The following is a 23970-nucleotide window of genomic DNA, read 5'->3' as shown; positions in this document are numbered from 1 at the left end:
TAAGCAATCGATCACAGAGTAAGGAGTCTTACTTGCAGTCCTGCATGGTGGTGATTTTTACGGGCTCTTTCCTTAGACTGCAACAACAGCCTTTGATGAGTGTATCAGAGGTCCGATCTAACTGGCACGATGAGCATCTGCCCCACCGTCTGAATGCCAGATTAATATTAACGTGCCCAACTCACCGTTCCGGTACCAACAGACCAGGTGTTTTACACGAGGCAATAAAAAAACAGAACAAGCATAGACAGAGATGGTTTTCATGGTCTACCCTCTGGCTGAGAAAGGACCAACGGAATATTCTTCCGTAGAGAACCGAAGGGGTCAAATACCTTCTTATCAGCACACTAACAGGTTCTGGCTTGACAGGCTCAATTAGCCGGCGCTTGGTGCAGTGTATGAGGGAGAGCGCGCTCTCAGCACGAGGCCCATATCAACAGAACCAGGGAGATGACAGACAAGCCGAGCCCACAAAGGCCCGATTGTGGCGGTGCCTGGAAGGTCGGTGAATGGGCGAAGAGGGAGGAAGGACTTGTGTTCTCGGGGCTTTTGTGATGTGGCCGATAAGAATCTCAATGAAAGTCTTCTGGATACATTACTTCCATTGAGGTCAAAATCCTTGAATGAGCAGAACAAAAGAGATAAATGAGTTTAAAATGAGAGATTGTTCCATTGAAATCTTGGATATACCGTCTCGAATACATAGCTTCTTTTTGCATACTCTAGCTAGCATTGACTGACAAGGCCAGACAGCTCGCAGCACGCCTTTGACGGGGCGGCTGTACTTTTCTTTTTTTAAATGGGCAATAAGATACATGTTGAGTTGTTTAGGCTTGTTCACTCGGCTGTTTTCATAGAAACACGGCAGTATTTCTGGATCTCAGCTGTCTTGAGTAGCACCACAGTGATCCTGTTGATGCCCATGCCTCTCGCAACACTATACTGACAGATAACGAAAGCCGTCAAAGCTATGATTTCAATCACACAACAGTCATTCCATAATGGGAGGCCTGCCTGCTGGCAAGGTAATCACACAGATGGAATTCAAGCTGTCTTCTGCCAAGCTTTCATTGGCCCTTTCCCCCATCGCAGCACTTTAACAGCAATGAGGTACAATACTGTGAATAATCCGTACTTAATCACGCTGCTTGCAGGCCCAGCTGATTCTCGTGAATGAATGAAGATAATGATGAAAATAAAAACAAAAATCAATGCTTTAATATGTACAGAGTTCCTGCATAGACGATATACACACACATGTGCTCATGTTGCCAAGATATGTTGTGTGTAGCTGGGCTCAGAACATGTGGCTGTGTCTTTCCTCCTCCTGCAGCCTCGAGACAAAGCACCAAAAAAGAGAAAGTACTTAACTACAAGCAATCTGTTGAAATAGCTCATTATGGAGGAGGCATGCTGTGAATGCACCGCGTCCCCAAATCAATACGTGAATTGCTATATTTAGTAAGAAGGTCGCAAGGAGGAGTTATCGAGGCTGTACGCGGAATGAGAGACGTCAACGGATGGGCTCGGTGCTCGAGTCGGGCCTGCTGATTTCAGATGCAGATGGCTCCAAAATGGCTTCTCTGGTGAGGGTTTCTCTCTGCGGAGAGGTCCCTCGCGGTGCCTGAAAATGTCACATTCTGCTCAGTGTCAATGTCATAACATTACCTTTTAAGGTGCTACACTGGGCAAAGTAATCTGAAATGTCTTGGGGGGGTGCATTGTTATTCTCTACTGCGTCAATACAATAAACCACACTACCTTTTGTGTCTCATCTTAAGAAAAACACTCCCTAGACCATTTGCCACTTTGACTTTTTTAACCTCAATTCCAGAACGGATCAGAAGAGATTTAAAAAAACAAATACATTGAATTGTATATTTGATTATTTTCACACTAAATCTTGAGCTCTAGTTTCCCCAGTATCATCTTGTGAAAGGTAACTCCCGCTGCTGCTTTCAGAAATCTACTTAAAAAGCTTCACTTCTGCACTAACAGGTTACAAGGTTAATTTATTGTCAATGTTCACTGTCACTGGGGTGGGTGTTGTCTTTTAATGTCCTTCCGGCACTTCGCAGGCACCTCTTGTCACCAATATCCCCGATGCTCGGTAGATGGGTACCAATGATGTTCTGGGCAGTTCTAACAAACACAATCCATTCATTTAAGTGACACCTGCCATGGACAATTCATATCGTACTGTAAGAGGACAGGAAAGTATAGGTCTACACTGCATCATGATCTCTTCCTCTAAATCTCTGCTTTCTGTCTTGCTTTAAGTACATCTTACTGCCTGTGAGCTTACAAGGTCTGTCTTTTTGGTTCAGCCAGAATCCTCAACATCGTCGTGACTTTGGACGGTGGAAAACAAAAAAAGCAAAGACAAGGGGGAGAGCAGAATCAAAACAACCTCATTAATAACTGTGACTAATGCATTCCAGACTGCTCTTTAAGCCTGTTACTTCACAGAGAAGAGGTGCATGCATTGGGAGGGGAGGGGGGAGCCCTGCGTCGAGAGACGGTGCCGTACTGAAAACGGCGCTGATCTCTCCCCCACCTAAACCGCCAAAATAACTCTGGGGACACCACACAGCCTTGAGATGGCCACAATACACCAGAACACTGGTCCCAGCACGCACTGAGCAGCTCCCAGGCATCAATGCGCTGCAAGGCCAATCCAGGCTTTGTAGTAAACACTGGCGGGTGGTTAATGTACGGTCCGGGGGAATTGGGTACGTGACTTTGTCTGTTGACTGAATCTCACTGTTTCACTGCCTGTCTTTCTTAACTCTCTCTTTGAGTCCGATACATTCCAGACATGGTTTTGCTGTGCAGCAGCTCCATGTTTTCAGTCAATAAGAAATCAAATCCAAAAGTACCTCATACTATTTTTCACGTCAATCCTTAAAACCCATTACTTGAAGGTGATGGATCTTCAACAACCTCCTTGAAGAGTTCTGCCTTGTTGTGAACTATAGTTTAAGATACTGGACTTGTATATAGAAGCATATGCTCAATAAAACAACAATGAACACATTGATCTACCCTTTGGGTAAATAAAGTATCAGCCAAGTCTTCTCCTGGAAATAATTCTATTTTTGCAAGTGACCATTCTGAATACAAGGAAACCACCTGGTTGTACGATTCACAGAGCACATTTAATGGTGATAGAATTACCCGGAATTGAAAGAATATACTTTGGCCAATCGAAAAGTAATTACGCCGTGATTACCGTCTAATTTTCAAACCTGATGGGGACATAAAAACATTATGATGTCCCAGCACTGTACTTTAACTCATGCTGTGAGGTGCACAGGAAGCAATTGTTATTTTTTCCACAATAGAGCAGCCTTCTCATTAGCTTGTTGTTTACAGTCTCACCTCCCCCTCCTCTTCCATATGAATCCAGTACAAACAGCAGAATCCCTAACAGGCTGTGGGAAAATATCTCTAATCACGACGCAAAGACGTAGAGGTGGAAGAGAAGAACAGGGGGAGAGGAGTAACGCGGTGGGATTATTCTCACCCATAAACCACTGGTACAGAGTACAATGCACTGGTATGAATATTCTAACTGACTAGATACGGATTAGCCTGGCGGATTGTGCTACGCCTTTCATCTCCCAAAGCGTGGGTAAAAAAGAAAAGCCGTATCCTTTAGATGAACCCGGTTCTCTATAAGAATGAGAGAAAGCGTGTCGAACCGTATACCTTTCAGCCGAGAGCTCGGGAATTCCACAGGAGAGTGGAACGGCTCATTATATTGAGTAATATATTTGCTTAGCAGCTGCCCAAGGGGAAGTAAAAAGTTTTAACATCCAGAAAATTCTGTAAGTAGTCCATTTGCAAAGCTTTGCTGTCCCCCGCAGCAAATGAACACCATCCCCCTAAACCAGGCTTCCACAATTAAACCAGGCCACTAGAGCCAAGACCGCTCTCCTGCCCGCCATCAAGTAAAGTACGCTCATCCCCACCACTGACTGTGATGAGCAGCAGTAGTAGGGAGGGGGAATATCCAATACTACTGACAATTAGAGACGGTGGAGCACTGAGAAAAGGGTTTTTGTCGAACCAAAGGATTATTGTCTTTCCTGGCTTAAATTATTTTTAACCATACTAGCAACACGGCTCTGGGGATTGCACCACTGGGGTTCCAGAACCGTAATATTTCAAAAATCACTGGAGGGAATGCCGTGATATTTGGTACAGATATTCCCGGTTCCCAGACGATGTCTTCTAATTACGTTGGCGCTCCACTGCCTCCTCTGTCCTCTGGCACCAGGTTGGCATGTGGTTTTGAGTGAAATGTTTCATTAACTATCGGATGGATTGGCCTGAAGTTCTGTTTTAACATTCATGCCATTTACAGGATGAACTGTAATCTCTTTGGGTTTTGACATGATGATGATCTAAACTTTGTGTCTTCAAACTCATTTGTGGTATGAAGTCAAGGTGCAGGTGTTACTCTTTCATCAATATCCCCTGGGCCTTGACACTCAATATAGTGAATGACATAATCAATACGTCTTATTCGCATGGATTCTCTCAGGAGTCAGAAGGTAGAGTAACCTGGCAAGGAAAACAAAGTAGAACCGTGCAGCGGTGGCTGTCGACAGGGGAGATCTTAGCTTTACATTGACGGGGGCTTTAGAGGCATGTGTTGAATTTCAAACTCAAACACCGGAAACCTCCCGGGGAGCCTGATGACAGAAAACCTGGCTGTGGCGGGTCCAACTTTTGAGTTGACATTAGCCCGGTGGATTTCTAAACAATTCGGAATTAAATCCCAAAGTAAAATAAATCTCAATATAAACGGCTTGATTCGGCTGTTGGTTTTGCTCACACTCTGCAGAGGCCCCGGCGGGGGGGTGAAGCTCGTGTGATCACCCCGTAGAGATCCGCTGAGATTAACAGACATGTTGCCCTTCAATCCAAGGATACTTCTCTGTTTGTTGCTTTTTCTTATTTGGTCTCAGGAATGAACCGTTAATTGAACTCAGCCGCTTTGTTTTCCTTGGAGAGCGGCGGGGTCCACTTTCTGAATCTCAATCACTTTGATTGCGCAGTAATTAAATGCACAGGGCTTTGTCTTAATGACACTGCCAGAGAGATACATTGACTACTGAGAGATTTACAGTGCCATGCTGACTCATGGCCCCAAGCAAAGTGGACCTGGCAGTGTCCAGCAGATGTATATCTGTGAATATATATATTCATGAGTATCCACTCCCTGTTTTAAGGACTGTAAGCCATTTTTGTATGTTTAAAGAGATAGAGGGCGACTTTCTCACAGTAACACAATCAAAATGTGGACAAAAAGTTCTTGTTTTCTAGAACTGAGGAAAGCAGCCTTATTTTTAGCTTGACAAACACACTTTTTACAAAATCATAAAACGTGTTTTGAAAGACGCAGTATATCAGGAAACCTAAGTAATCCCAGAGATGAAGTCAAAACACTGGCATCCCAGAATGCTGGGGTAAGGACGTTCATAGCATGAATATATATTCTGTGATGTCTGCTCAAAGGAGACCGTCTCTCGTGGTTATGAGTGCAGTATTTCTGATGGGCAGTTAGGCATATCACAGTGATAAGAGGAGGACGAGAGGAGAAAGAGAAGCAAGCTCTTTCTGCGTCTTTGTGAATATTTCTCCCCCCCCGTTGCCTTTCCATTCTTATCCATCTCTACCCTCCCATCTCGCGGCCTCGCAGCCGTTTAATCTTTCATCACCTGAAGTTTAACAGGCGAGAGATCTTTGCTGTTGGGTGATGTTACTTATTTTAGAATCCATTATACTTCTGGAGTCGGGATGAAATGCCTGTTCTCTGTTTAACTGGGTCAGAGTGAGCCGCTGACTGCACACTGCAGTCGTACAGTTACATAAGTCGCTGTTATCAAAGGTCTTCTCAGAGCAAACGACAAATAAATAAATATAAAACGACAAATAAATAATCCAAAATAAACTGAGCAGCAATAAAATGAACAGCCGGCGAGTTACATAACCAGCAGATGTTTTAGTCATTTCTAGGGGCACGCATTCAGGTTGAGCACCTCTATGCTATGATGTCGTATGAGATGGAATGGCCGTCCGGTGTGAAGCTGAATATAGACTCAATCCTTTCTGCCTCTTAGCGAGTGACCGAGGGGTTAACTGTGTGCGAACAACTGTGCTCATCTCTGGGGCGAGGCGGGCCGCGGAGAAACACGTGGCACTCCTCGCCGATGTCGGGGACGGATAAGCTTCCTGCACGCTCTCACTTTGAGAATAGCTCGAATGTAGGTCAACGGCACACAACACAAGACGCCGCGGTTTCTCTCTCGGTGTTGACCGAGTTCTAATACATCAGTGGAAAACAAGGTCACCGATACTCGAGAGGGACTCCCGTCTTTAACGCCGAGCGCGGTTGTTTCTCATCTTTTTATCCAGACAGATGCTCGATCCATCAGTCTCCCTGAGCCCGGGAGAGCTCTAACGGGACACGAGTCGAGGACATCCGTGAGAGAGAGCACATGGTGGGATGTTTTGACAAAGCCCCGGCCTTGTACCCTGATGAAAAAAGAGAGGTACATGTGGAAAGATCTCAACACAATACAGGGCACAGCTCCTATTTCCTCAGAGCGAGGACAGTCTGTCCAATGGAGGAATTCATCATGAGCAAAAAACCCCACGAGGTCTCAGGGTTGTCACCCAACTTCGCTCTGGTGGAGGAACACCAGGACGCCGTCTGTGGTCATCGGGCTCTCCGGTATCTCGGGGCTCAGCGTGAGACATGAATAGGTGTTACAAGCAAGAACCAGAGCAGCAGGAAGCCTCTGCAGTAGACCAGAAGACCAATAGTGCAAAAGGGGGGGGGGGGGGAGAAGTAGTGGGATTATAAGAGGTCGTACGGTCCTGAATTTGAGATTCAAAAGATGGTGTGGGATAATGAGGAATGTGACAGAGGGGGCATATGGAGCAGGGGCCGACATGTGCTAGAACATGTGGAAAACGTTTACAGGCTTAGGGGGGCCGTGACCTTTTGAGTTTGGGAGATTCACGGGGATCGCAGGTCACGTTATCACGTCGGCGTATGATGAATGTGCTGTGAAAAATGAGGATGATGAAGTGGATGTGGGCACACAGCCGTGCGTATATATATACGTGCCCATGCAGTGTAACGTGATCCGTGCACTCGCTGTACTGTAATGTATATTAGAAGGGCTGTATTGTACAGTGGTTTTTTTCATTAGACTTCCCCCTTCCTCTCATTAGAGCCCACCCACCACACTCTTTTTATTCCCTCTCTCCTGCTGCACGGATGAGTGCAGGGTGCAGAACAGACAGAGGAAAAGAAGACCGGTGGAAAAAAAAAAAAAAAAAGCACCTGGCCATGCTGAAATCCAATCACAGTGGGGAAGAGGGAATAGAGGCCCCCGAATGCTCCCTGGGGCCTCTGCGGACAGAATGACACGTCTTACAGCTCGCCTGTTTGCATCCTGCTGTTACATCAGCCACACACATGAAAATATCAGTAATGGAAATCTAGTGATATTGCCTATGGTTCAGAAATGAAGGCCTATTGTCTGCGATGCCATTTAACAGACAAATGTTGCAGCGATGAACATCTGCTCAGACGATCATTTGTATTCCTTGTGCTCGACGAAACGGCCCCTAACAGCAGCCATCAATCTCAGGGAATAAGTGTGGCTTTTACTTTAACATAATATTGTGTGGAGGCCTATTGTGGAGGCAGGCAGACTGTTGACATTTTGCTCTCTCTCTCTCTCTCGCTCTGCAGCCCAATGTGAACCTGGCTTCATCTTTGTTTGCACAATGCAGCAAAAAGCCTTGAGGTGGGGTGGTGGGGGGGAGGGGGGGTGGTGGTGGTGTTTGTTTTGTTTTGCTTTGCGCCTTGTTTTCCGGGCACAGAGGACAGTCGTCCAGTCATCAGCGTGTTTGCCCCCCCCCTCCCCGTGCTCCGTTAGTCAATTAGAGCTGCCATTAAAGACAGCGGCACCCTGGGAAATAAAGGCAGCGCCGTGGATTTGTCTGCGCTACGCTGATTTCCACCCGTAAACCCTCTCCAGGCGAAGAGATTGCAAGAATTGGGATTCTGACAGTGGGTTAGGGGGACTCATTGACTTCCTCTCCTCCCCTCCTCTTTGCCATGCAATCATGTCAATCCTTCCCGGCACCCACCTTTTGCACTTGATCCTCCCCCCTCTCTTTATCTACAACCACATTTAGCCGGAGAATTGCTGATGCTTTTCCTCCTTAATCTAATTGCTCTGGGTATAACTGCAGGAGCCTCGCTTCCTAAGCAGCCACTTCCCACCGCTGACTGTCTAACTGTTCTTCCAAGTCATACACGCTGTGACCCAAAAATGCTTTTCAATCATGTGACTTACTGACTTGCTGTGGGGCCTGTCGATCATGTTCTGTACAACTAGCCGTGTCCCTTTTACAGTACATACACTGTATATCAGCCTCTGAGTGTGAAGGCTTCGCATGTGCGTCTTTGTGAGACAAATGCAGGTGAGGATGCGGTTCATTGTGAACAGAAACACTCAGTCTTCCTTAATAAGAACCATAAGAACGCTAAGAGTTCCTCTCTCTCAGGCTGTTGGTCTCACAGTCAACAACGATCATTCCTCACATTGTTATCCACTGGACTCCACAAGTGGAGGAGCGTGCAGAATATATAACAGTTGCACTTTATTTATTTATTTTAACCGCCGTCATGCTGTGTGATGTTCCATGTTGACTATTCTCCCTATGAGTCCCAGGCACAAGCTGCGCTGCTTGTTTTACTCTGTTTTCTTTTCCTTTACCGAACTCCGTCACAACAAAACAAAAGAAGCACGACGACAAAGATCGTCTCCGTTTGAACCGTCGCTGCTCTTTAACACGAGCCACGCTCCCGCCGACGAGACCCCTTGAACTCACAATAGCGTGGGGGTTAGATGATCAGATTACTGTGAGGCGCACACATGGGTGTTGTTAAGGGAACATGGCTCTCATTGTGCCCCGCTGGAGAGAGGGATCTCTCTCTCCAAGGCCGTCTCTGCATGAACAGCCCCGGTGCGGTTCCTCCACTCCCAGCACATCGTACTGAAACTGAATCTCACTTGTGAGACAATCGCAGGAGCACAAAAAGGCCTCAGCAATTTGATGGAAGCACCCCCCCCCCCCCCTTTCTGCTGTCAATATTTTGACACATTTCATGACAGCGTAATTATTTGCCCGGGATCCCTGCCAAGGATTTAATTGTTACATGCGTAATTACACGTTTAGTTGCGGGGATGTTGGAACAAAGCGCTGGTTGCGTCCTTAATATCACGACACAAATAGCTTCTTTCATCTTGGGTGCTTTAACGCCGTCTCTGTGGCTCCATAATCCGGCTATGAAAGAGGATAGTGCACAAACCCTCCGAGGGCACCTCTCACAAATCAATTCATCACCCCATAATATCGGCAGGCAAAGGCGCATCTTTCATAGATCAATTCATTATCCGACTTCTGGCAGTTGAAAGGCGGCGGCTGACCACAGTTTCAAGTGGCGATATCAGCTTTCAGTGTTTAGGAAGATGACTATAGCGAGCAGTCCAACTGGTGGCGGCCTTCCGTCAAAGAGAAGGGCTTCTGAACAACGGGGTACCCGTAGAATGATATCCTCTTCAACGGTCATGCTTTTATTTTCCTTCTGGGTAAAATACACACTTCCCCGTTTGTTTGCGCTGAAGCTCATAACTATTGCATGGAGCCATAAAATCCATCTCCGTGCACAGCGTTGTGCTGCATTCCACGGCTGCACTCTCTGATAATGCATTCTTTCTCATGAAACTTTAATATTCAGTCGGCGTGTCACGTGAACGGGGAAGACCGAGTGACGGAGAGAGAGCTCCGTGCTTCCCTCAGGGTCCATGAGCGCTGTGCCTGATGCAGAGGGGACAGAGCTTCTCTTCTGGTGGACTTTGGGGAACAAAGCCAGTGTACAGCAGGTGAGAAGATATGAACCTGATGGCGGCCAGGAACAGAAGGTGACTTCCCATGCCCAGCTGCGCCAGGATATAAACGAATCGACATGCTTTCTCCATTAATCTGACAGCATTCAATTGTGTAATCCCGTTTAGCACAAAAACGCCGTGACCGAGAGGACACCCCCGAGATGTTCCAATCCACCACACGCATTGAATTACACGTGGGTCAAAACACAGGCAGATTTGTGTGATAACGCGCTACAGCAGAGTAGCCGTCTACACGCGGCCTCCCGTTGGCCTGTAGTCCTTCAGGAGGAGCCGGCGTCTGTCCTCATTAGCAGTCATTGAGCGGAGCCTGGCAACTGTTTGGGAGGCAGCACCCATCACGCTGCATCTCCTCCCAGCACACACACACACACTGGGGGATGTGTTGTAATTACAGGCGCACATAAGAGAGGCAGCGATGAAACGCAGGTGGGTGGTTTGTTGTAGAGGGCTGGAGCAGCACGGCTCCAGTCGGCAGGCGACGCGCTGCCGTGCTGTTTCCCTGTGATCGAGATCCCCGAGCACGTTGGCCAAATACCACCTGCCAGACGGCGGATAGGGCACGGCACAGGTAACCGCTGGGCACATTGATGTTTTGAAAAGCCCGAATCGATTTTGCCAGTGAGGGATTCCAATCTGTGGGAAAATGCGGGCAATTTTGCAAAAAGATCCTCTTTGTCCTCTTGGGTGGAAGGAGGCTTTCTATTAACAAAAGATCAGCACGGACATTTTACAGCTCCAAAATTGCTGCTCTTATTTTCTTTTGAATTTCTGTAAAGCATGGGTTCCTCTGTAGGCTGAAACATTTTCATTTTTCCTTTTTTACGATGAAAACAAGTGCCGCTACCAAGTACGCGCATCTACGTCATGCATGCTCTCACACATACACACATTCTCACAGACCCTGAACCTTTAAAAAAAGGACCTCTCTGCTGAGCCCAATGATGCCTCTCACCAGAGTCTACGAGGAGGACGAGTAATGGAGGGGGCGTGGTTTAAGTACAGGGGCAGGGCTAAACCACATCAATGAAAGAGGTTGTCTACGACAAGCCGCTCATGAGTTATGACAGAGGGCGGGGCAATCTGTCGCTAATGAAAGAGCAACTTTACGTAACTTTTTGTTTCAGGCCACTCTCTCTGCCACAGCCCCTTTTTTGCCAGTTGGCATGAACACAAGCACACGCCTCCAATCACACATCGATCTGAAGAAGGAGCCTCTGGGGGCAAGATGCAATATGTCTGGGGTTCTGGTGTATCCGTGCACACATCACGCTCTGAAGTCCTATTAGCGACTTGAGATGTGAGCAACAATATGTACGACCGAGTTGTTTCACCAGTAGCCAGTATACACGCTAATGTGAAACCGGTGAAAAGCAAAATCATCGCCCAGATTGCATTTCGGCCAATGCGTTCCGCACAGACTGTTTTCCTGCATTTGCCCAAAGCCTGCTCGAACGTGATTGGTCTACACTACTCGGGCTACAAACGGAAACCAGAATGCTTGCGACACCAAAACGTAGTCCCTTTGTCTACAGACTCTACATACGAGTGCTCTGGTCTCTCCCCTGCACATCCCTGTCTCTCTACTTAAACACACTCGTCACTTTTAACATTCATACACTTCACTTGGTTTACGGTCCTGTTATCTGTTTTTGTGTGCACTTTATTCCATATCCTATATTCCATATATTATTGTACATTTCAAATATGTTTCTATTTCCTGCACTGTGCTGACTGTTTTCGATAGTTAAGTGTTATTTGACAGTGAAGTGTTATTTGACAGTTAAGTGTTATTTTGATAGTTAAGTGTTATTTGACAGTTAAATGTTATTTTGATAGTTAAATGTTATTGTTTGTTGTTGAATGTTATGCACCTTCCGCCACGACAAATTCCTTGCAGGTGAAAACTTGCTTGGCAATAAACGGTTCTGATTCTGATTCAGAATGTGTGGAGACAGGCTATGGAGCTGCTGGTTGCATATTATTGACTGGGCTGGAGGTTCAATTGTAGATGTGCTTCAAGGTTCACACGAAGGAAAGTAATAAATCAAATAAATATTTCTGAGCGACTCCCATCCGTTTATGACGGATGTTCTGCAATCACCACTTCAAAAGGCAGCTGGATATTTTTCAGATCAAACTATCATGTGAATAGCAATATTCAGCAGTGGAAGATAAACAGAAAGGGGTGCTGATCATCTTTTATGGAAATATGGCAGCTCCAGTTAAATAATCTATGCACAGAATGTCTATACCTTTCCATCATGTTTTTCTGAATACATGACCATGGATCGCTGGCTTAAACCATCAATTGAATGGGATTGAATAGCTGCCTGCAGCTTACAGTGAGGAATAAACACTGTGTGGATCGTACCCTTGAGTGTTTGGATCAGAGCGGACTGACTCATAAGGATTAGCAGATCTGATGAAAACATTACGAGAGCAAAACATACCTCGACAAACAGTCCCGTTCTCCACCGCCTCGTTCCCAGCCTTGCACATACAGCGCCCGATGGGCACCATCCACTCTCCGTCTCCGTTGCAGTACAGCTTAATGGGCACGTCCACCTCTTCTGCGTTGGGGATGCAAACTCCTCTCGCGGCCACGAGGGAGGTGCTCTCCGCTCCGGAGAGCGTCTCTTGGAACGAGGCGCCGTTGGTGATGATGCGCGGGCACTTCCGGTAAAAGACGCGGACGGCGATGAGCGACATGCAGCCGCCATAGTCCTGGAAGGCCAGGTAGAAGCCGTTTCGGGACACGGGGCCGAAGCTCCGGACCTCTGTGTTGATCTTCATCACTCGGCCCCCGAGGTCCACCTGGGAGAAGCTCTCGTCCGCTGCGATGGTGTCCACTTTGATCCAGGGGTTCTCCATCCAAGCCGGCGAGGTTCTGGTGGCTGTGTCGCCGTCTGATTCGTAGTAATAGAGGTTGAACGTCTCTTTGCAGGAGCCCGGCACGTTGGGAATGCTGCTGCAGTCCCTCACCGAGAACTTCATCTCCACGTGGATCCGCTGAGCACCGCGGCGCCGGATGTACTTTGTCCGTACCCAGTTGTTCTGATTGTTGTCGAAAACATTGCAAACCTGGTACGTCCGGATGGTGTTCATGTTTTCATCGTACCCGCTCACCTCCTCCCACTGTTGGAAAGACAGAAACCAGGAGTTAACATATAACTATTTTGTAATTGACTTAAATATAGAATTTTAAAAAAAAATTGGTAATTGCGGCACAAAGTGAACCCGATTCACTCAATTAGGTGCAATTCAGCTGTAAAGCAGTAAATGGTCTGTGTGTGCTTTCTATTAATACAAACTGCCATAAATCCCCCGCTGGTACCTATTTTTTCAGCAATAACGAGAATGTTTTCATGCATATTTTGTCATACTTTGATTACTGGGAGTAAGCAGCTCAAGCAATGTTTTGATTGATTTGATTACATGGTGCAAAGACACAAAATATCTCCACTAAACCAATTGACATGGATGAATTAGACGAGTCGAAAGGAACAAATGAGAAGCAGCCTTCCAGCATGTCCTTCCATGTCTTAGGGTAGTACTTGTATTATACCAACTATACTCACAGCTTACTTACTCTTCCAGTTAAATATGGTGTATTTACATATCCATAATAGTCAGAGTGGTGTATTTTAGTGAGATGTAACAGATTAGGGTTCACTACTTGTGGATTATGTGTAAAATGACTTCCAACAGGTACATTTATCCATGAACAGCTGCTCTGTGATTACAGAATGAGTGGGAGTCTGAACTGTGTGCCATCTGTTACCTGACACGTTGTACCGTGTATACTGTGACAGGTAAGGCATTATCAAGTCACTTCAGACCCGATTTACAGCATCAATCACATTGGCTTTTTTTCCGATCCTCTAAGATGTGCAGCTGCAATAATGGTTGTCACCAATGCAGTCACAGTGATGTCACCCATTGGTTTGTGGACTACTGTTTTGAAGCCTCAAGATCGCATTTTGTCCGTCGCCATCTTGACTTTTTACAAACAGAAGTGGCACAAGAGGGTGGAGCCAAGGACAACCGAACCCTGAATAAGACATTTTTAGGCGACCGAAAAAGTTCAATTGTTTTTCATTGACTTTAAAACGCACTGTGTTGGGGTTAAAGCTGTAAGACGAAAAGATTGCACAGCTCCCAGAACGGACATAGCTGCCTGTCAATCACCGTGTAGCCCCGCCCTAAAGCATCCCCTGCTTTATGGTCTGTTTGACACTAAATGGACCATAATTTACAAAATGAACATCATGCTGTATTTATGAAGACTTGAAACTAGAGATTGAGACCATAAACTCATGTTTACAATGTTTACTGAGGGAATAAATCAAGAGAGAAGTAGTCATTTTCTCAAAGACTTCTATACAACCAGAGGAGTCGCCCCCTGATGGTCATTCGAGAGAATGCAAGTTTCAGGCACTTCTGCATTTGCTTCCCTTTTCAGACCCGGAGGCTGCCGCCTGGTTTATTGCATTTTGGGATGTTACAAAATGTAACCCCTGCTTTGTAGAGGCAGAGAGCTCTGATGTTTACCCTCTCACTAAGGAAAACATTCACATCTTGTAATGCTTTATGGAAAACTGGAGAAACGTGACAATGAGTCACTTGAACAGAGCAGAATTGTGGTCTTATTAGGACACAGTCATAGCACGCACTGTAATGGGTTACTGACACGCAAGTGAAAGCTCCTCTCACTGCAGTGAAGCACTGAGGACACACGACATGAATGTTCCACAACCAAAGTCACACTAAACAGACATCATCATATCACACAGGTCGTCATGTAAGGACAGTCCAGCGTGACCTGAGGGTGAAGCTCAGGGAGTGCAAGGACACCTACAGGAGGAAGCTAGAGGCCAAACTCCAGCAGAACAACGTGAAGGAGGTGTGGTCAGGGAGGAAGCAGATAACCGGCTTCAAGGTGGGAGGCAGACAACCAGGGGGCTCCCTGGAGAGGGCCAACGAGCTAAACTGTCACTTCAATAGGTTTAGCTCACAGCCCTCATCTGTCTCCTCCACACACCACACTTCCCCCTCTGTCCCCCCTGGTGAGCTGCATGGACTCAGAGCCCTCCACTTCTAAGGGCTCTGCCACCACCAACACTATGACCCCCCTCCCCCCCCCCTCTCTGTGACGACTGGCCAGGTGAGAAGACAGCTGGAGAGACTCCACCAAGGCAAGGCTGCTGGACCTGATGGCATCAGCCCCAGGGTCCTGAAGACCTGCGCCATCCAGCTGTCGAATGTCCTTCAACACCTCTTCAACCTGAGCCTGAAGCAGGAGGAAGTCCCAGGAGGAAGACGTCGTGCCTGGTTCCTGTACCGAAGAAGACGACACCATCTGGCCTCAATGACTACCGACCAGTTGCCCTCACATCCCATGTGATGAAGGTGCTGGAGAGGCTGGTCTTGGCCCGCCTCCGGCCACAGGTGAAATCCTCACTGGACCCTCTGCAATTTGAATACCAACCTCATGTGGGCTGTGGACGACGCCATCATCTACCTGCTGCAACGAGCTCAGTCGCACCTGGATGGATCCGGTGGCTCTGTGAGAATCACTTTCTTTGATTTCTCCAGTGCATTCAACACCATCCAACCAGTGCTGCTGAGTGAGAAGCTGCGGGTGGTGGGGGTGAACGCATCCACCGTCTCCTGGATCACTGACTACCTCACAGGCAGATCACAGTTTGTCCAACTGGGCCGTGTGCTGTCTGATACGGTGGTCAGTGATATTGGAGCCCCACAGGGAACTGTTCTGTCTCCCTTCCTGTTCACCTTGTACACCACTGACTTCCAGTACAACTCGGTGTCATGCCATCTGCAGAAGTTCTCTGATGACTCTGCAGTGGTCGGGTGTATAAGGGACGGACGGGAGGAGGAGTACAGGGCAGTAGTGGATGACTTTGTGGAGTGGGCCGGTAGAAATCACCTGCGTCTGAACGTGGCCAAGACCAGAGAGATGGTGGTCGACTTCAGGAGGAAGACGACGGCTCCACAACCGCTGAGAGTTCTGGGAGAGGATGTGGACATGGTGGAGGAGTACAAGTACCTGGGTGTCTCCATCGACAGCAGACTGAACTGGAAGACCAACATCAACGCTGTGTACAAGAAGGGGATGAGTCGACTCTTCTTCTTGAGGAAACTTCGATCCTTCAACGTGTGCAGCAAGATGCTGGAGATGTTCTACAGTCTGTTGTGGCCAGTGCACTGTACTTCTGTAGTCTGTTGGTGTCTCCGGCTCCAATGCTGCTCCCCCTCCCTTCACTCTTCACTTCACAGCTGACATAATTTCTCAAATGAGTGCCACTTAGAGAGGATTTTGACAGGTTGGGAGAAGAAAGTCACCCTTTCTGTTACAAACCGACATTCCATCAAACACTTTCTGACGAATTAGAACAGCTTTGGTCCTTAATTCCCATGTCCTAATTAATCAGAGCTATAGTGTGACGCTCGGCTTGACCCAAACCTAAACTCAAACCACCACAAGAGCCAACCAAAACAGAAAAGACTGATGTGCAGCCAAAAATAACAATAATGAGAGTAAATAGAAAGAAGCGTTTTATCTGCATCTCACTTATGAAAACTGGGCTTTTCTTCCTAATGAGCACAGTTGAAGATTGCAAAAACACCATCGAGAGTATTTTCTATGTTATATCAGAGTGCAGTGCAGTGATTTACTGTCTAGTGGCTTTAAAACTAGTAAATGTGTGCAAGCGACAGCTTATTGGTGGTGTGCTTTAAGGATGGATCTGTCTTTTGGCCCGTACTGGCAGACGTCATCATCGCAGGTCAGGAGCAGCCATTGACCTTCCCACTTGTTGAGGAGCAGTGGGGGGCGGTGGGCCAATTAAACAAGAGCGGGCAGTCCACTCCCACTGAGCGCGGAGGGGTCGGACAATCGCAGTTTAATAAAATGAATGCGGAGACAGGTGGGGGTTACTCCTAATGAGTGACGCAGACAGGGGGAAGTGTTGGCAGTGATGTGGGGGGGAGGGGGGGGGGGGAGGGGGGGGGGAGGGGGGGGGGGAGGGAAGGGTTGATCCGGGCTAAAAAAGACCCCAAACAAAATGTGTTTTGATGGAGGGCCCCTTTTTGTCCTGTCATGGCCTCTTTGCCCCGCTTTCATCACGGCCAACGATCAAGCGCCGAGTGTGAAATTAGAAGAAACGTCTTCATTTTCACAGCTCTTTCCCCCGGCTCTTGACTGAGAGTGCTGCAAAAAGGGTGGTCATGTGTTTTAGGCATAGGAGGTGGAGGTAACCCTGGCGGTGGATGTCAAGATGGATTAGTCGAAGGCGACGAGCTGCCCTCGGATGACGACGGAAACAAAAAGCTCTCCGGATCCTGTTACATTTGGCATAATGCTGTTTTTCTTGTTCTCCGAGTGTGGAAATCAACAGCCATAGGGCTGAGTGCACTGACTAGTGCCCCGCCACAACACAAAATAAATAAGATGTTTAATGGCAGGATGATCAAAAGGAATTTTCTTCAGAACCAAAAGGCATTCCAAATATTATCAAAAGCTCATTTGCATTCGGGAAAGTTCCCGAGACATAAGACTTCAAGGTAAATCAGAAGAAATGTGTTTTTCATGGTACAGTGAATGAATGTGCCTCCTTCCTCTGGGGAACACAGAAACAAACTCTTACGATAAATACAAAATAAATCGATGGTGTGAAACCGAACGCGTGGCTGGCTCCAAACAAAAAGACATTGTTTCATGATTTAATTGCAATAAGCCTGGGTCCAATAGTGTCGGCAAATGATTGCCAGGGTTGTGGTTTAACCTGCTGGGTGTTACAAACACTGGGAACACACCTGCATGTGATGTTTAATGCCGTTTGGACACAAGCCATTTGGAAAGAACTGTCACTGGAGAGTAATGCTGTTCTATTAATTTTCTTGATAGCCAATGGTTTCCATAGACAATGCACTCTGAATCTCTCTAAGAGTGCACACCTGCTGTTTAGATCAAGCAGGAACATGCAGCTGCCCTTCATTGTTCCCAAAACTAATTCCTGCACTTTGATCGTCTTGCCAATTCAGCCGATTCCTAACCGTTACAGATGTTGCCACACCATCTCTTCTTAATGAAACTACTTTCTCACACCAGCCTTGGGTCCTCTGTGGTGTGTCTATAGTTTACATTACGTTGAGAGACAAAGACAGCCTGTCCGACGCAAGGATAGATCGTGGTGGTTCGACTACGACCATATGTCAAGCTGCTCCTCTCTTCCTCTGGAGTTGTGCGAGGAGGCGCTGAAGTTCAGCGACGCTCACTGTGAATGAGCTTCGGAATCGATATCTCCTCTGCCGCTCTGGGAGAGAGAGAGAGGAAAGTTCAGCTGACCTGCAATCCATACGTCTCCATGACAGTATGGTCTCTGCTTTATCTGTAAAGCCTGAATTATAGACTGGAGTTACCTCTATAGCTGAGGCCAGTCTCCGAAGACTGATTTTAGCCAACATTAGGTACGATTTTTAACCAACATTTGAATCCTAATTGGTACACGGTAAGGAACAACACATCATTCATGCATTTGTATATAGACTCTAACTATAGTTAGAGCCTTAACAGCCACTTCCAACCGTTAATCCAGATAAAAGCGTAAAAAAATCCTCATTTAAAACTGAGAAAGAAACCTTGATATTTGACTTCATGTCGAACGATATCCACTTTCAAGGACGGTCATGCGAGCATCAGCAGCCAACAGTCTGCAGACAGATGTGTGTGTATGGATTTTGATGTGTCGTCCGTTATATTGCTCTGTTGGGACTACTGTGCTTTTACTGTGTGCGTTCATACTGCATGCAACACAATCAAGCTGTCAGAATTCTCAATTTCCTATGCATCTGTGCGACCAGCAAAACTGCAGCCAGCGAGCAGACGGTCAACAAGTTCGTTGGCTGCAAATGGTCGACCACAATTACACTCTTCAGTGACACTGGTTTTCAACGACCTGTCAATTTTATTTTTTCGTAAATAGATCTGCTTGGCAAGCGCAAGTGGAAGAGTTGTTGACGGACGTTACTGTTTGAATGACTGTAAAACTGTTGAAAACGAACAAATGACACTATAATATGGCAGCCAATAGACTAAGGGTCTGTAGGCATCGCCATCAAAATGTTGGCAACAGAAGTGGCGATTTAGCAAGCTTTAAATGTTGACAACACATGTCTGGTTGTTGCATGTTCGCTTGTCAGAATCAATATTCCAACAGCAGACTCAAGTTCTGCAGAACTCCGAGAGGATCCCGACCGTTTCCGAGCACGGAGGCTGGTTCAACGAGTGACTGTCAGCCAAATGCATCTCCGTGGTTGCTCGTAGAAACTTATATAAGTGGTTGGCGTACATTTGAGGTAGGCAGGCTGAGGCGCGCATGCCACCATTGGCCTGTGGCAGCTTAACCAATGGCACGCTAGCAATAAGTGTATCAGAGAGTTTTTGAAAATGTTGAAGTGTGCTCCCATCTGCATGCCAAATGACTTTGTTCACAGCCATTGGCAGTTTTGTTATTCATGGTGGTTTGATTGATTTTTTTTCCACAAAGACCCGCCTTACTCTACCTCTGACTGACAGATTTTGTTAAGTTTATTACTAATGAGCAACATTGGTGGAAGATAGATAGACTTTATTTCAGACTCAGGGTCCATAGAGACAAATACATAAAAAGACAGACACAAACAATAAAAGTACGGAGGCCTAGCAATGCCCTACCAAGAGACAGCTGTACCAATGTCGCCACAGCTGGGACTAAAGTGTGGTACGAAACCTTATATTGGTTAAAACAACTATGATCTCATTTTCAGTCATTCAGTCGACAGATGAATTTATACGTGAGATTTCTTAACACAGTTTGGAAAGTATTGACTCGTGCAGCCACAAACATTTCACTAGCACTACTCCATCTCGGTCTCTTCAAAAGTATTCTCATGGCGTCATTGTAAGCTACTTGAAGTCTCTGTAAGCTCTTTTTCTGTAGTTTTACCCCAAGTTGGTTGGTAGGGTTCATCATTTCAACTTAAATGTGTGTGTTTGTGTAGGTCTCTCATATATAAATACAATGTCCAGATTTTGGGAGAAAATAGTTTAAAAAAATGGTGCTGTATGGAATAAAATTGCAGATCGGTTGGAGATTAATATTTTGATGTGATGTGACCACTAAAGGTGGTTTCAAATTCATTGAAGGCTTTTACGCGGACGCCTATGTTCTGTTGGTGTTATCGACAGCTGAGAGTCACCGGTTAACAAGGTCACCTGTTAAACCGAAACACCGTCTGCAACTACGGCAGCAAGCTATTGAACAGGTTGAGTACCGCTGGACTAATTGCTTGTGTCTGTAGCGGCCATTTTCAAACTGAATGAACTCACCACAGATAACGTAGGTGCAGGCGTCTAGTGAGTTGTATGCCTGTAATGTCTGGTTGGTGTAACGGTACACGCTAAGTGTACATATCTGGCCGCATTGGACTCCTTGCTAATGTATTCTACCCGCTCACTGTTTGTTTAGGTTGCATTAGGTTGCATTCTTTGGTGGTTCATGCCCTGTCGTAGCTCAACAAGCTATTTAACGCTGTCGCGCTTACGTTGCCAAACTGCGTGCGCACACTTACACACGTCATTAAACTGTAAAAGGGTCTACTTACTCCAACAAAGAAGTAGGAAACAGCCGGTCCTACGACCCACAACCGGTCAGAACATTGCGACGCGCGAGTCGAGTAGCGGTGTAAACGCGCTGTCAGAACAATCCGAGATTTCTTTGTTTTGACATGCCATGAGCTGAGTACTTATCATGTCGTGTCATCACAGTGTTTGAGTTAACCTGAACTAGCTTCACGGTCCGGAGCCGCATTGCGAATCACCGCTCCGTCACTGACACAAGTAAATAAATTATTCACAGGAAAGCGGGGAGTGAGAGCCGGTGGAAAACTCCCGGCGGCACAGTCGCCCCATTTGCAGTTGTGGGAAATCTGTCAAGAGCAAGAGAGCCTCCCCGAGAGGGACAGGGGACAGATGACACCCCGCTCTCTGCATTAAATTACGAGAGAGAGAGAGAGAGAGAGAGAGAGAGAGAGAGAGAGAGAGAGAGAGGCCATGGGAGCCGAATCCTGCTGGAGACCGGGCCTATCGTGGAGAGGAGAGACTCTGTCTCACAAACACACACACAGACTTAAGTAGAACTGTGTGTTGCAGTCAGCTCCAATTACCACTGTCCACTACTAATGCACAACATGTGAAACTAGAAGAACAATTCAATACTTTACCCCCCCCCCCATTGCACAAAGTTCCATATGGATTATGTTTGTGTGTTTCTCTGCGTTTAATTGTGAATCAATGTCACGGTCACAAATTAGTGGTCACTTTAAGCCCCAGCGAGTCCAATGCAATGAAATAGGTTCAACAAATGACTTGTAAAGGACACGAAAGGCTACGTGAACAAATAAGCATGCTGTCGGTCTGCTGCACAACCCCACGCTTACACGTAAACAATCTCAATCTTATTCCAGAGGAATTTAAACTTTGTTCCCTAACGAGGAAGTGATTTGCAGTGTTTTTGCCTTCCTGCAGAACTTCTGCTGCATGGCGTGTCCCCAAGTGACACAAGCTATATCCTGGTACAGCACATTATGACACATCCATAATGATAACACACACCACCTCATTATGTCCGCCGCATTATGCAGGAGACCTCGGTGCTTTTCCCTGCGCGGTATAGCTCCTTGTGCTCCCTGTGGCCGTGAGTCTATCTCTGCTGTTGTCAGTACTTCAGGTCAGGAGGTCCGACCTGATGTTCACACGTCTCTCAGCTCCACTCGAGAGGGGACTCGTTGACCACTTAACCCCCGCTCCAGCTAGCCGGCATGCATTAGAGTGCGCTCCAGTTTCTCTGCAAATATGCAGAGCAATAGTAGTTTTTTATCTTCTTAAAACTACTTCTTCAAAGGATTCTGCTGGTCAATGGCTGTAGAACCAGAACACATATCAGCATTGTTATATAATTATTGTGCATGCATGCAAATGGGCTTGAGTCGCCCTGAGACACATGTCTAAATGTCCGACTGCACTGACTGCACCGCTTCCTCTGTGTGGGTGGAGTGGGGCATGCGATACGTGAGTTCTCACAACGTTCAAACTTCCTGAAGCGCCCCGGGTTAAGACTGTGCTTTGGTAAATATTACGTTGCTTGTCTGTGTTGTCGGCTGCGGTATCGAGAGTAATGAAGACGTCTTTGCTTGTCTGGCTCAGGGACAACGCGAGTCTGGCTGTCACTGCGCATGATTAAAAGGAAGGAACTGCCTCGCTGTACACACGGAGGGTTATACAAGTTGATTGACAGCAGTTTAACTGGATCCCTTCTGAAAAGCTGCTGTAGGAGGTTGATTTTATCGCTGTGCTCTGAGGGGTTCCACTTGCCTGCTTGCCATTGGCAAACACTAATTGGCCACCGATTCTTGTGTTTCTGTAACATAGGGCAAAAAGCTAAATGTGTACCCCACAAATCTATAAATCGGGAAGTGTTGGGCATCTTAAAGCTGGGCTGGAAAGGATACTGTTGGGTTTGTTCAGTTACTGTAATAAAGCTGTTATTTTACAGTGCAGTTTCATTATTAATATATAACTGCATAGCATTCCAACAACTCAAAATGACCATATTTCAGCGACCGAAGGCTGATGCCTGGCCGCCCCTCTTAAGTTGGTGATGAGACCTGTAGGCGATATTAAAATAATAGAGTGGAATAACACCAACTGCCATAACATTTCTGACTTAATATCACACTGTTACTCGACTGGCCTTCCACCGTGTCTCAAAGTATCGCGTGTCGAGTTAGGATATATTTCATGAAGCCGCACAGAGCAGTGAAAGCCAACTGCTGGTTGGGCGCTCTGCTGGACGTCACTGATCCACCGGCTAAGCCCACGAAGCCGCGCATATATGTGCGTGTAAGACAATAGCTTCTGTAAAGCAGCTCTCGCTGTTCTACCGAGAGGCAGAGCAAGCTCTGTTTCCACACCTGTTGCCCCGGGGCCACCAGGGACCAGCTATCTCCACTCTGCACTTTCTGCCGTGTCGTCGTAAAAAAACTCCAGCGCCCACGCTGATAAGACCCGACCTATACCTGACTAAAGCCGCCGGCTTAGGGACTTGTTTGCATTTCATTGCACCCCAAAGAGAAGGATATATATCGCAACTGCATGTGTTTTTTTTGGAAACGGAGCACGGAAATAAGAAAGTCCTCGAAGATAAGCCTTTCAGTCAAACTAAATGTGAATGTGTTTGAGTTGGAGGAGGAGGACGACCACACGGAGATGATCCTTGAAGAGGCCTTCAGTTTGACGTTGAGCGGGGCTTTTTCACTGCACAACAGTGACCTTCCTGGATTCCCGCATGCATTCAACTGTATTCTGGTCTGAAGTTTCCAGTTAGTATGAAATCCGATTATGAAATATGGTTTGAGTGACTGTTTTTGCTGAATCGAAGGTTTTCTGCAGAGATGAAAGGAGGACGTGCTGTAAACTGTCTTTGGAGTCTCTCTGTGTAAATTGGATCCAGAGCTGGCGAGTAGGGGAGGAAAGCAGGCGTCCTTTAGCTTTGCTATTGATTGTAAGGAATTAGCAGGGAGGAGACAACATGCCCTCAGGTTGGGAGGGATGGGAGTTATTCTAAATTATCGCTGAGCAACTTTGAAGTTGTATCACAGAGCTGTCGGAGGGCAGCTCTATATGCTGTGAGTTTCTGCTTTCTTTCTTTTCAGCTCAAAAAAGACGCAGCATGATGAAGTATAACGCAAACCATCTTTAACGCCGACCACAGAAGCATAAATAATTGAATAAAATCGGCGGTGTTTTTTTTTTTTTTAAATGCACTAGCAAATAAGTCTACAACATTTTTTCTCTCTCTCTCTCTCTCTCTTTTGGGCTCGCTCTAAGAAGTCTAACTCTTGT

At 46.6% G+C, this 23970-nt stretch overlaps 1 protein-coding gene across 1 annotated transcript in view; it reads right to left on the bottom strand.

Moving 5' to 3' along the window:
• Nucleotides 1–23970, bottom strand: part of ephb2b (eph receptor B2b) — a gene marked incomplete at its 5' end in the record, with an annotated part of 111479 nt that overhangs the window by 42517 nt on the left and 44992 nt on the right. Inside the window, one exon of the mRNA XM_079297056.1 lies at nucleotides 12458–13142. Coding sequence (XP_079153182.1) covers nucleotides 12458–13142 — 685 coding nt within the window. The remainder of the gene's footprint in view (nucleotides 1–12457; nucleotides 13143–23970) is intronic.

This window comes from Melanostigma gelatinosum (assembly GCF_949748355.1).
Source record: "Melanostigma gelatinosum genome assembly, chromosome: 3".
In the NCBI taxonomy this organism is placed as follows: domain Eukaryota; kingdom Metazoa; phylum Chordata; class Actinopteri; order Perciformes; family Zoarcidae; genus Melanostigma; species Melanostigma gelatinosum.
The sequence above is the reverse complement of the archived record's forward strand: the minus strand, read 5'-3'. Positions and strand labels throughout refer to the sequence as shown.